Raw genomic sequence first — 13,879 nt, forward strand, 5'->3', positions numbered from 1 at the left:
ACATGGGTTGAAACAGAAAAGACGCATTGGCAAAACGCCATAGAATTTTTTAAGTTCGGCTATATATTTGTATATTACGGCGGGGGGGGGGTAAAGTATAGTTGAGATTCAGTCAAAATGTGTTAGGTAGAGCTATTCTGCGTATTGTGAAGTAAGAACTGTTTTCTTAATATGTTTCCCTGTCGATAGCCCCTGCTTCAGACCTTTACCAAAAGTAATGCTACCTGTGAATTGCTGGTCTTGTGAATTGCCTCGTGAAATTACCTTGTGAAAATACCAATGTTGGGTAGCTTAGAACACCCAACTATGTTTCAGAAATATTTCCTGTTCCCTTTTTGTTTTTCCTTTTCGCATATTCCCTTTTCGTTTTTCCTTTTCGCATATTCCCTTTGCTCTAAGGAAAGAGCAAAGGAAAGATGGTGAGAGCATTTCGAGAACATGCTAACCGTGACAGAGTTACGGGAAAAGATATAGAGGAGGAAAAGGTTTGCGGCAACTGGGATGTGAAGGAAAATAGACTTTGCGAGGGAGTAATAGTGACAGTATAAAAAGGATTGAAAAATAATGATGCCCCAGGTGCTGATGTTGTCGTAAATGAGTTTCTTAAATGTGGTTGTTATGAGGTTAGATTTAAGTTACTGAAGATAATGAATTTGATTTTTGAAAAAGCAGAAGTAGCTAGAGCTTTTAGGAAAACATTGATTAAGCCCCTGTCTAAGAAATGTGATGAGAGTGAGGTTGATAATATTGAGGCATTAGCCTGGTTTCTGTAGGTAGCAAATTACTTAGTATGATGATACTTCTTAAACTTAGAGATACCGTAGACAAAGTTTTAAGAGAAGAACAGTATGGTTTTAGGAAGGATAGAGGAAGGGTCGACCAAATTTTCACTCATAGATTAATAACTGAGCATTGCATGAGTTATCATACACCTTTAGTTCTCAGTTCTATTGATTACGAGCGCGTTTCATTCAGCTGATAGAAGAGGTTTAGCGAAGGTCTTTTCCTTGTATACTATACCAGATGGATACATTAATGTGACTAGTGCTATGTACAAGAATAGGAATGCTGCATTGAGGGTAGGAAGTGAGTTTAGCAGCTAGTTACGTATTATATCAGAAGTTAAGCAGGATTGCCTTCTATCCCTATTTACATGGATCATTTTGATGAACATTGTCTTAAGGAGCATAGCAAAGGGAATGCGAGAACATGGAATCAAATGGGGGAATAAAACTCTCACAGACTTATATTATACTGGTGATTTAAGCAGCCTAGATGAAAATTTAATCAAAATGAATAAACTTATAGAGGTTTTGTGAGTTCGGGGTGCAAGAATAGATTTAAAAATTAATGTTATGAAGACTAACTCGCGAGGGTTAGGAATAAGTGATATAAAAAGGTTATGTTGGGTAGCGAAAAATATCGATCAAGTGGACAGCTTCACTTACCTGGTTTTATTATTAGTAAACACGGCGGGTTTAATGAAGAGTTAAGTGCAGAATAGCCCTGGCCTAGGGTTTTTTTTTACAGTTGAAGAAAGTTTGGAAGTATAGGAAGATGAGTCGTTGAACCAAGATTAGAATGTCGGAGGCTACAGTGATGACAATTGTCAAGTATGGTTCAGAAGCATTGACGCTCCAAAAAAAAACAGAGTAAAATTTGCTAGATATTTTCCAAAAAAATTGCATGTCGATTGTTTTGGGTATCCGACTGACTACCGGTATCTCAAACAGTAGGCTGTGCGACAATTGAGGTTCAATCCCACTTTTTAGGGCTATAATAAGAGAAAGGTTAAGATGGCTCGGGCACGTTCTGTGGATGAAGAACGACAGATTGCCAAAGAATGTCCTTTTTGGACAACCGTCTAGGGCTAAATAAAAAGCAGGTCATCCTTGGTTGGGGTGGATGGATGTCGTAAGGCAAGATTTAAGGGAAACGGGAAGATCCTGGGACACTATTAAGAGGGAGGCTTTGAATAGACTTGAATGGAGGAGGACTACCCACTGCTATGTTAGGCCTCTGGTGGCCTGGTGAGTAGTTGTTAGTAGTAGTAGTAGTATGAAAGTGTTAAATTATCCTTAGTTACTTTTATAAAATGAAATATCCATCACAACCGTTTTCATCTATATTCAATTTACTTATATTGCCAACTGATTGTCAACATGTACACGCCTAACCTTACTGAATGTGTGTTTTTCGTACTCCAGCCCATGTAGTCTAACTCATTTTTTTTTCTCGTCAGGAATGTTATGGGACAACCCTTAATATCCAAACAGCTTAAGAACGTAACTTTTCAGGAAAAAGTAATTCAGCAAAGGCAATGCGAGAACGTGGAATCAAATGGGGGAATAAAACTCTCCTAGACTTATATTATACTGGTGATTTTAGCATCGTAGATGAAAATTTAATAAAAATGAATAAACGTATTGAGGTTTCAGGGTGCAAGAATAGATTTAAAAATTAATGTTATGAAGACTAACTCGCCAGGGCTAGGAATAAGTGAAGATAAAAAGGTTATGTTGGGTAGCGAAAATATCGATCAAGTGGACAGTTTCAAGAAAAGTTTGGACAGTTTCAAGTGGACAGAAGAGTTTAAGCGCAGAATAGCCTGGCCCAGCGTATTTTTTTACAGTTGAAGAAAGTTTAGAAGTATAGAAAGATAAGTCTTTGAACCAAGATTAAAATGTCGGAGACTACAGTGATGACAATTGTCAAGTATGGTTCAGAAGCATTGACGCTCCGAAAAACAGAGTAAAATTTGCTAGATATTTTCCAAAAAAACTGCCTATCAATTTTTTTGGGTATCCGACTGACTACCGGTATCTCAAACAGTAGGCTCTACGACAATTGTGGTTCAAACTCACTTTTTAGGGCTATAATAAAAGAAAAGTTAAGATGGCTCAGGCACGTTCTGTGGATGAAGAGCGACAGATTGCCAAAGAATATCCTTTTCGGACAACCGTCTAGGGCTAAATAAAAAGCAGGTCATCCTCGGTTAGGGTGGGTGGATGTCGTAAGGCAAGATTTAAGGGAAACGGGAACATCCTGGGACACTATTAAGAGGGAGGCTTTGAACAAACTGGAATGGAGGAGGAGTACCCGCTGCTGTGTTAGACCTCAGGTGGCCTGGTAAGAAGATGTTAGTAGTAGCAGTAGTATGAAAGTGTTAAATTATCCATAATTACTTTTATAAAAGGAAATATCCATCACAACCGTTTTTATCTATATTCAATTTACTTATATTGCCAACTGATTGTCAACATGTAACGTCTAACCTTACTGAATGTGTGATTTTCGTACTCCAACCCATGTAGTCTAACTCTTTTTTTTTCTCGTCAGGATTGTTATGGGACAACCCTTAATATCCAAACAGCATAAGAACGTAACTTTTCAGGAAAAAATAATATTTAACAAGAAAATACAGGCATGCTTGAGCCCTTTTTTGGCTTGCTTGGGCGACAACGGCCCACCCCGCAAAGGCACCAATCAATTATAATTTCATTTTGATGGCTCATAGAAAGATTTTACTCAGAAAAATGCTAGTCAAAGAAGTGTACGCCCGTATCAAGTAGCGGTCTTTAGATCCTTGTCCGTGCCACCTAAAATACCAGAATTTAAGCTTTTTCGGATTTTTATTTTGCTATTTCTTAAATATTCCACGTGATTCATGCATTTTTTTTTCTTTTTTTTTTTTAAATTCATTCAAAAAGGAATTTCTACATATATGCCTATGAACACATAATTTAAATTCAGATAAATCTACACAAGGGTAAACGCTTTCGGAAAAGATCCTTCCGGAAACAAGTTGCAGATGGCTCAAAGAGCGGATTTCAAAGGCAAAATTAAACTAACAGCTACTTGAGACAAGTTTAAGTTGTTTTAGCTTTACATCGTTTCTAAATAACTCATGGCTTTTCTACTATTCTATCTCGTTTTTTATAACCACTAACATTAACTCCAAAAGAGAAGGGGGCAGCTTCATAAAGCACAAAACCAGCTACTTTGTCACTCCCTTTAAACGAGCAACTGTGTATTTATGTATGTACGTATTTTTTTTTGAAAAGGGCTCCGTATTTCCTTTTTTAATTGAAACCCTGGGATTATCTGGCCTGAAAAACAATTTAGATAGGTTGAGAGCTTGAAAAAATTCGTTAGAGCCTGTTTGATAAAAGGTTATGAGAGTGACTTCGCATTTAAATACATTCCAAAAGCAAAAGTTAAATCCTCCCCCCCCCCCCCCCCGCTATGAGTGTTCGTATTGTTTTTAGTATGCTTTTTTGGTATCTAATGACATCATACAAAATTACACATGCTTTTGAATGGATTAGAATAGCTAAAGCAAAAGGCATGAGAAAATATCTGGGGTAATGATTCACGAAAATGAAGCACAACAAGATCGGTGGGTGGAAGAAATGTGACAATGAGCGTCACATCAAATCCCAGATGAAAATAGTAGACAAATAAATCTGCGGCTAGAAAGTAATCGACAGGAATGATCACATCGAATCATAAACGAAATCTGCGGTTAGAAGAGAAGCAACACTGAGGTTATTTCATGTTTTAATATCACTCTTCCTTTCATGAAAAAAGCGATTCTTCGACATTCCTAAGGTGGGTAAATATTAACTACAAATAATTCAGATACAAACTTCACGCTTAACATGGCAATATAGCTATCATTTTTGTCTAATTAAACTCATTGATCCTCTTGTTTTACTATTTATTGCATTGCTCTTTCGATGAAAAACCGTTTTTGAAAATTGGAATGGGGTCTTTGCATAAGGAAGAGGGTCGACGGAGGAAGTAGCCCCACTTATGTGAAGTTTAATTTCTGTTCGTTATGAGAGATTTCTTATGGTTCATTATCTTATATGAAAAAGCTTGTTTTTTATTTATTTAGTTATATACATGAGTTTGAAACGTCGGGTCTCGTGCTCTTGGATATGTTTAATTGTGTACGTTTTTTTGAAACAAAATTACCCTCCCCCTCTCCTTATGAGGTTTTTTCCTCCCGTCTTCTATGTGAATTTTATTGTTCTTATAAATTCTGAGTTACTTTAAATTTAATGTACTTTATAGATAAGGAAATATGACAAAAAAATTATTTTGATGAATATTTTTTCATAAAAATTTTGTCTCTTAGAGCTTCTTTTACTATTAAATTGGGCTGGTCTTTACCTAAAGCTTTTCTTAAAGCTATCATGAGCTGTCCGACAGACTAAGTAAAACAAATATATTCCTTTTTTTATTTAAAAAAAATGGAAGCATAAGAAAACTATAAATAAAAAGTCAAGCCTTATAAGATCTTAAAAGCTGAGTTTCGAGGATTATGCTACTTCTTCTGCCATCTGAGAGCGGACTGAGCTTGAGGCAAAGAGTATCTTGGACTCCGATCCAAAACCTGCTTGTATTGAGCTTCTTATTTCAGGCTTGAGATTATCCACAAAAATTCTAAATGTTTTTCCCTGGGCGATTGCAAGGACGTTTTCAAGGGCCTAAAAAGAAAGTTAGTAAGTGAAGACTGAAATTTGTAACAAGGGACACAAGGAAAATGCCCAGGTTTGACCTTGTTCTTTTTCTTATAATTCATCCTGGGGGACAAAGTCCAAAGCTACGGTCACTGGCAAATAAAATAAATGCTTCAGCATACAAATTTGTAGGTACTGCTTCACTTAAACAGAGGACATACTTCTGAGATATTTTATACAACTTGGCTAGTATTTATTCTTGATTACATATGGACATGAATGTAGAGTTGCTGATACATCATTTTTTTTCAGTTACTAAATTTATCCTGTTCTCTGCAAACAAATTCTTTCTGCCAAGTGAAACGTTTAACAAGCGTGTCACCCTGCTTCTCAAACTGACTTTGAGATATGAATCCTTCCTCCTGTTGTTTCTGATCTTTTTCGTTAGATAGCACTCTTATTCTAATGTTTTTTTGAATCTCACAATTAATCAAAACAACTTTTCCTAAACGAATTTTTCTTATAATATTGTGAGAGGGCAGGCCTCTTTTTCCCAAATTGGTTTAATTACTAACTAAGTTAATGATATTGATTAGTATTGTTTATGTAGATAAACGACGGAAAAAGTGATGTTCTAGGAGGGATCTAGGGGTTATTATTGTTAAACTTCAATTTCACTTTCAAATTTTTGCATTTTTTTTTTTTGCTCAATTTATGTAAGAAGTACTAACTATAATGCATTTCTTCTTGTAACCTTAATTTATCCAAAGTCAAATGCCTACATGTTCCATTTTGGGAAAAAGAGGTAGGTCCAAACCAACTAGATTATTGCTCTGGCTTCACTACCGACCAAACTGATCTGGCAAGCATCTAGCTATAATACATTTTTTCTTGTAACCATAATGTATCCGAAGTCAAACGCCTGCAAGTTCCATTTTTTGGAAAAAGGGGCAGGTCCAAACCAACTAGATTCTTGCTCTGGATTCTTGCTACTACCCACCAAACTGATTTGGCAAGAAGAAAGTGTTATTTTCACGAATATTCACAAACGAATCCATGTTTGATTAACGAAAAACTCAAAATTAAGTTGGATGGCTTCCTTTCATCCTTTCTAAGTACGATAATCGTCAAAATTGGCAGCTTAACAAAAATAGCTTTATTAAACCCTTTAATGCTCATAGTACATTTTTGGCATTACCTTTCAGATAATCTGAAAAAAAAATAGGCTCTCGAAAATTTACCGGAAAATTAACGTTTGAAATATTAAGAACACTAATAAAATATAAATCGTTAGTTCTGGTTAACTTTAATTTTCGGTGGATTTCCTAGAGCCCCAGTTGTTCTAGAGAAAGTCAGGGAAACCCAAAAATGCAAGGATAGGGGAAGCAATACTTGAGAGGCCAAAACAACATAAATAATAGAGTAGCAAAGTCAACCCAGCATCATTCTTGATATGCGGAGAAAGAATGGGCTAAAAATTTAGTGCCGATCGCATTAGATAAAAGGTTACTTTAATAATTACACCACCTTTATAAAAACAAGTGATAATAATTACCTTCATTGAGGTTGCATCAATGCAAGCCACTCTGTTCATGTCAATGATTATTGTACAGGGAGTATCACGCTCAATCAGTTTTTCAAGACAATTTCTAAGCATTTCCACTCCTGAAAAATACAACGATCTCTCAACGATGACCAAAATTTCACCATCCTGAAAACAACAGTTACACATTATTATTATTAGTATTATTTTACCTTCCTATAACCTTATAATTATTCATCATCCATCATTATTCATTTTCTGAAAGGCTTGAAATCAATGTGACCAAGAAGGACTGAAAACTAAGTAGCATAAAAATGAACAAGTTTTCTTTAACATTTTCGGAGTATTGATACTCCAAATTGGGCCCAAATGAATAGTTTTAAATCCACTTAAAGACAAAATTATCGGAAGTTTCTAATTTTCTTAAGTTCTCCTATAGTTGCCAACTTTCGCTAGAAGAATAAATGAATCTTTATTTCCAGAGGATATTCATCAGTGGCACCTTGATGAGCTCTATAAGGTATGCTATATATATATATATATATATATATATATATATATATATATATATATATATATATATATATATATATATATATATATATATATATATATATATATATATATATATATATATATATATTCTGGGCTTTAGATGAAAAAAAGTTCTTCAGTTTTTATCAAATACTGATTTAATTTATCATGGTTGCAGCAGTAGCTGCAAACTAGTAAGAAGACAACCGGGGATCATACTAACTGAAATTTTCAAAATATTGTTTGAAAAAAACTGTCTAGTGAGAAAAAAAGGCATTGATAGCCGATGGAAGCGTAAAAAAAATACAATAAAACGTTATTGCGAAAACATTTTTATAAGAACTTCAAAATTTATAAAAATTTCTTTTTTCCCTTCACCACAAGTAGGGCACGGGAACATTATAGAAAGCTATTTAAGAGTCGATTTAAAAGCTGATTATTATGCCTTCGTACTTATTATAAATTTGAATTCCTGGAGTAAATTATATAAAAAACCAAGAAGTTTTTTTTTCAACTGAAAGCCTGGAGCAACATTAAAACTTAAAACGAATAGAAATTGTTCCATATATGAAGGTGTTGCTCCCCTCCTAAACGCCTCGCTCTTCGAGCTAGAGTTTTTAGCACTTAAAAAAGCTTCCTATTCAAATTATACGACCCTTGGCTTAGGGAGACTTTCTTAAAAAATGGAACCAACAGTCAAAATTTAGCGTAAAGAACAAGGTAATGAAGAGGGGACAACCCCTTCATATACGGAATAATTTACGTTTATTCTGAGTTTTGATCCTTACTTCCAGTTGAAATGAATTGTTTTTTCTTTAATTTCTTTTCGTTCTTCAAATAATTTCGGTAAATCTGGCTATCCTTTCCTCCACGGAAAAATCCTCTGTGGAAACTTCCTCCCAATTAAAATACACCCCTCCTCGTAAAATTCACTCGGGGCAATTACTTCCTCGATGAGAATCCCCCCCATCCGTAAATTTTCTTGCGGACCATTCAGCCTGAAATATTCTCCTTTGCATACTTTCATTTGAAAATTTCATTTGTAATTGTTTTTCCGATCACTCAGGAAATCCACCGTCCGTGGAAAAGTTTACCCCAGAAAATGTGAAATTGAGCTTGCAAAGAGAAAGTAAGACAAATAAAAAAATATGACCTAGAGGAATTTTGTCAAATCCCCACAGTATAGAATTTCCCATGGAAAGTTCACCCCTGGATGTTTCCCTCCACACGAAAAATCCTCCCTATGGAAACGCGAACAAAGCACAAATCCCCTCACCCCCAGAAAATGTCTGTATGCTTCCCAATAGCAAATGCTATACGCAAACAATGGGCAAATTTCATAACTTACATGCCTTTCCCCACGGGCTGTGGTTGGTCATGCGACCCCTAAGGGAATAGCTATTGTGTTTTTCGGCTATGCGGGAAAAAGACTTTGGGGAAAAAAGAGAGGGCCTAGTTGCCTTCCAATTTTTCGCAAAAAGTGCCACATTTTTGCATTTAGGAACTTGGAACATCTACAAGAGGGTTGTCTGATGCGCTGAATCTGAAGGTCGGATTTTTATTAAGATTTCTTGACTTTTAAGGGGTGTTCCAACCTTTTTTGAAAATCAGGCAAATTTTCTTAAGCTCTTAGCTTTTGATGGGTAACACCCTGCTGAATTTTCTATATCTAGAATTAGCATAATAAGCCGATTCTTTTGATGTATCTTATTCTTTGACGATTCTTTTGATCGATTCTTTTGATGTATACTTGCAGTTCGTTACCACGAACTGTTGAAAGGTTTGGAAGTAAGAAAAAAGGTGCCGTCATAATCTTAATGGTGAAAAACCTCTAGGCTGAGGTTTGGAATTCCACTCCAGTATACTCCGCCTCCCAGCCCCCTAACAAGTTTCATAAATGGTCTACTGAGTATCAGAATTTGTTGGTTCATGCTTAAAGATGATTGATTTCTTAAAGATGAAAAGAAAATGTTTAAAGATGTATAATGGCTGAATCCAAACTTCTTGATTATATCGATGAAATCTCTGTAGATTCGTATTGATCACGCGAGCATAAAAAACCTTGTGGCAATTCTCTGTTCCATTCCTGGAGTTGAAAGGCTGGGAAGCATAAAAAAAAGGTACCATGATAATCTCCAAGGTTCTTAATACCTTGTAGCCTTCTAAAATTTCTGTACAAATTTCTGTACAAATTAAATCTGTACAATTAGCAGAAGAAAATTTTTAATTATAAAATTAAGTTTTAAAATTTTTAATAAGAGTCTTAGGCCTTATTAAAATTAATTAAGAACCTTATGAGGCTTGGAATCTGCACTTTATATTTACTTGATTTTTTTTTTTTTTTACAGAAATTAGGTGAAATTCTCCAAATTTTAAATGGAAGAAGTTTAAAGGATTTGGTATTTGGGTTCATTTAGCACTATGATATCCGAGAGAAAATGAATAGATAAATATTAATAGAGTTGGTAATTATATAATTGCCAAAGCTTATGAATTATCAGTAAGTGGTCTGACAGATAGCCGAGCGAATTTCAACTAAATTGATAATTAAATAATTTGGGCTAGGAAAAAAAATCCATCCATATTCGTACCATTAAGTGCATCCAGGTTATCAAAATAGCTGAGATACAATTTTCTAGGAATGGTTTTAAGTTTAATTTTGAACAAAACTTGAGCAGGTCTAAAACTCAAATAAACAATACTATGCGTGTTAACATTTTCAAAATAATGTATGCTATTAAAAATCCCGAAATATTTTCTCCAACATAAAAATAGTAAGCCAAACTATGGATTCTTACAGAAAAAACAAAAAGATTTAAAATACTCTTTTCTATTCAAATGAAAAAGACTATGTCAATAAAAACAAACAGAAATTAATTTTTAAAAATTTTTCCAAAACATAAGTTTTTCAACGAAAAGTTTTCTTATCAAACAGTTCGTGGTAACGAACTGTAGTAAGGAGCGACCCGGCTCAATAGTAAACGAAACTCTAAAAAACGGAAGTTCGACGCTAAAAGATATATCAAAGAATTGAATTTTTATGCTGATTTCAAATATACAAGTTTTATCAAATTTAGTCTTTGTCATCAAAAGTTACGAGCCTGAGAAAATTTGCCTTATTTTGGAAAATAGGGGGAAACACACCCTAAAAGTCATAAGATCGTAACGAAAATCACACCATCACATTCAGCGTATCAGAAAACCCTATAGAAACAATTTCAAGGTCCAATCTACAAAAATGTGGGATTTCGTATTTTTTGCCAAAAGACTAATCACGGGTGCGTGTTTGTTTGTTTGTTTTTTTTTTGTTTTTTTTTCCCAGGGGTCATCGTATCGACCAAGTGGTCCTAGAGTGTTGCAAGAGGGCTCATTCTAACGGAAATGAAAAGTTCTAGTGCCCTTTTTAAGTGACCGAAAAAATTGAAGGGCACCTAGGCCCCCTCCCACGCTCATTTTTTCCCAAAGTCAACGGATCAAAATTTTGAGATAGCCATTTTGTTCTGCATAGTCGAAAACCATAATAACTATGTCTTTGGGGATGACTTACCCCCCACAGTCCCTGGAGGAGGGGCTGCAAGTTACTAATTTTGACCAATGTTTACATACAGTAATGGTTATTGGGAAGTGTACCGACGTTTTCAGGGGGATTTTTTGTTTGGGTGTGGGGTTTAGGGGAGGGGGCTATATGGGAGGATCTTTCCTTGGAGGAATATTTCATGGGGGAAGATAAATTCAATGAAAAGGGCGCAGGATTTTCTAGCATTACTATTAAAAAAAACAATAAAAATATAAACATGAAAAAGTTTTTTCAATTGAAAGTAAGGAGAAGCATTAAAACTTAAAGCGAATAGAGATTATTACGCATATGAGGGGTTCTAAAAATACTTTAGCATAAAGAGCGAGGTATTTAGAAGGAGATAAATACTTCGCTCTTTATGCTAAATTATTTTTAGTAATTTCAACTATTTATTCTACGGCCTTTCTGATTCAGGGGTCATTCTTAAAGAATTGGGACAAAACTTAAGATTTAGTGTGAGGAGCAAGGTATTAACAAGGGGACAAACTCCCTCATATGTATAATCAAAAATATAAGAATATAAAAGTTTGTTACGTAAGGTAATTCTTAAGTTACGTATATTTTTTACTAACAAAAACATTGGTTAAAAATTAAAAGTTCTAGTTGCCTTTATAAGTAACCGAAAAAATTGGAGGGCAACTAGGCCTCCTTCCCCACCCCTTATTTCTCAAAATCGTCTGATCAAAACTAAGAGAAAGCCATTTAGCCAAAAAAAGAATTAATAGCAAATTTCATTTTAATAATTTATGTACGGAGAGCCAAAATCAGACATGCATTAATTCAAAAACTTTCAGAAATTAAATAAAAAAAATAAGTTTTTTGAAATGAAAGTAAGGAGCGACATTAAAACTTAAAACGAACAGAAATTACTCTTTATATGAAAGGGGCTTTTCCTCCTCGACACCCCGCTCCTTGCGCTAAAGTTTGACTCTTTCTCGCAACTCTACTTTTTAAAACAATAAAAAAAATTAGCGTAAAGAGCGGGGTGTCGAGGAGGAAAAGCCCCTTTCATATAAGGAGTAATTTCTGTTCGTTTTAAGTTTTAATGTCGCTCCTTACTTTCATTTCAAAAAACTTGTTTTTTTTATTTAATTTATATAAGAATAACTTGCTAGTAACTTCGTAGCACGTCTAACTTCTTTTCTTTTCCTTCCCTTTTTTTCATATTTATATGGTTCAAAAGTGCGTTCAAAAATATATACTGCACGAAAGCTCATCACATCTCTTCAGTGAACATGCTTGTGTACATGCTTGGTATGCACGTTGGTGTACAAGTTGCTCGTTACACGTTTTTAAATGTTTCAAATTTTGCCCTGAAAGTCTTTTTTCTTTGAGCTAGAGGTTTTTTTGTCCTGATCTCTTTTTTCGCCTAAATCCTTTCTTGGCATGTTTTTATCGTTCAATCGATGCCACCTTCATTCACTTTGTTAGCTCAAAAATATTTGTTGAAAAAGTCTCATCAAAATACTAGTTCATATTATATAAGCTTACTTAAGACACAAATTTCTTACCTGATTATGACGAATCTCTGGAGCTTTTCGGGTGGTATGGAACGCTACAAGAACCAAATGAATTGCAGTTCCCACAACTATACCAAGTTCTATAGTCGTCAGCAAGCAAACAAAATATGTAGCGAAAAACGGTACAAGTTCTAATCCTGAAAATATTAAAAACTTTTATATTTTATGTGTTGTACACATAGTTTTATTTCAAGTAGCTTGGATTTCATCTGGGATTAAATTTGCAAAATAATCTATTCCAATTACCCTTTTCCAGTATTTTTCTACCATAGGAATGTCGAGAAATAAATAAAAATAGCATATTTTTTTTTTTAGATGAAACTAGAAAGCAACATTAAAGTATCAAACGAGCAAAAATGATCAAAAGGAAGCAACTCTTTCCATCAATCCTCTGCTCTAAAAAGTAATTGAATAAGAAAATATGTTTTTTAAACTGAAAGTAAGGAGCTAAATTAAAACTTAAAACGAACAGAAATTATTACGCATATGAGGGGTCTCTTCCCCTCTGCAAAACCTCGCTTTTTACACTAAAGTTCAAATTTTCTTCCAATTCGAGCTACCCTTCAATAACAAAGGCCGTTTAATTAGAATAAATAGCTTTTTCGAAATTACTAAAAACACTTTAGCGTAAAGAGCCAGGTATAGACGAGGGGGTGAAACCCCTCATATACGTAATAATTTCTGTTCCTTTCAATTTTTATGTAGATCCTTACTTTCAGTTGAAAAAACATGTTTTTTTTATTTAATTTCTAATTGTTATTTAAATAATGCTGGGAAGTCCAGTGCCTCCTTTATGGAAATTCTCTTCTCCCATGAAAAATTCCTCCATGGAAAGATCCTTCCACTTAAGTCCTCCCCTGACCCTCCCCCCACCATAAGAAATCCCCCTGACAACGTCTGTATGCTTCCCAATAACCAAGCCTATATGTTAACAATGGGCAAAGTTCATAACTTGCAGCCGTTCCCCCTGGGACTCTGGGGGACTAAGTCGTGATCAAAGAATTAATTATTAAATTCTTCGACTATGCTGAACAAAATATCTATCTAAAAAATTTTATACGGAGACTTTGGGAAAAAATGAGCGTGGAAAGGGATCTAGTTGAACTTTCCTCACTTTTGGTCGCTTAAAATGGAACTATAGCTTTTAATTTCTGTTCGAATGAGCCCTCTTGCGACATTCTAGGACGACTGGTTTGGTAGGATAAACCCTGGGAAAAAAACAAACAAATAAACACGC

At 34.7% G+C, this 13,879-nt stretch overlaps 1 protein-coding gene across 1 annotated transcript in view; it reads right to left on the reverse strand.

The window, feature by feature from the left end:
• Positions 1 to 5,232: 5,232 nt before the first annotated feature.
• Positions 5,233 to 13,879, reverse strand: part of LOC136025275 (sodium-independent sulfate anion transporter-like) — a 97,626-nt gene continuing 88,979 nt past the window's right edge. Inside the window, exons 9-11 of the mRNA XM_065701155.1 lie at positions 12,634 to 12,779; positions 7,024 to 7,179; positions 5,233 to 5,495 (exon numbers count right to left, since the gene is read on the reverse strand). Of these exons, the coding sequence (XP_065557227.1) occupies positions 5,328 to 5,495; positions 7,024 to 7,179; positions 12,634 to 12,779 (470 nt within the window). The 3' untranslated portion in view covers positions 5,233 to 5,327. The remainder of the gene's footprint in view (positions 5,496 to 7,023; positions 7,180 to 12,633; positions 12,780 to 13,879) is intronic.

Source organism: Artemia franciscana, chromosome 3 (assembly GCF_032884065.1).
Source record: "Artemia franciscana chromosome 3, ASM3288406v1, whole genome shotgun sequence".
Taxonomy (NCBI): Eukaryota; Metazoa; Arthropoda; class Branchiopoda; order Anostraca; family Artemiidae; genus Artemia; species Artemia franciscana.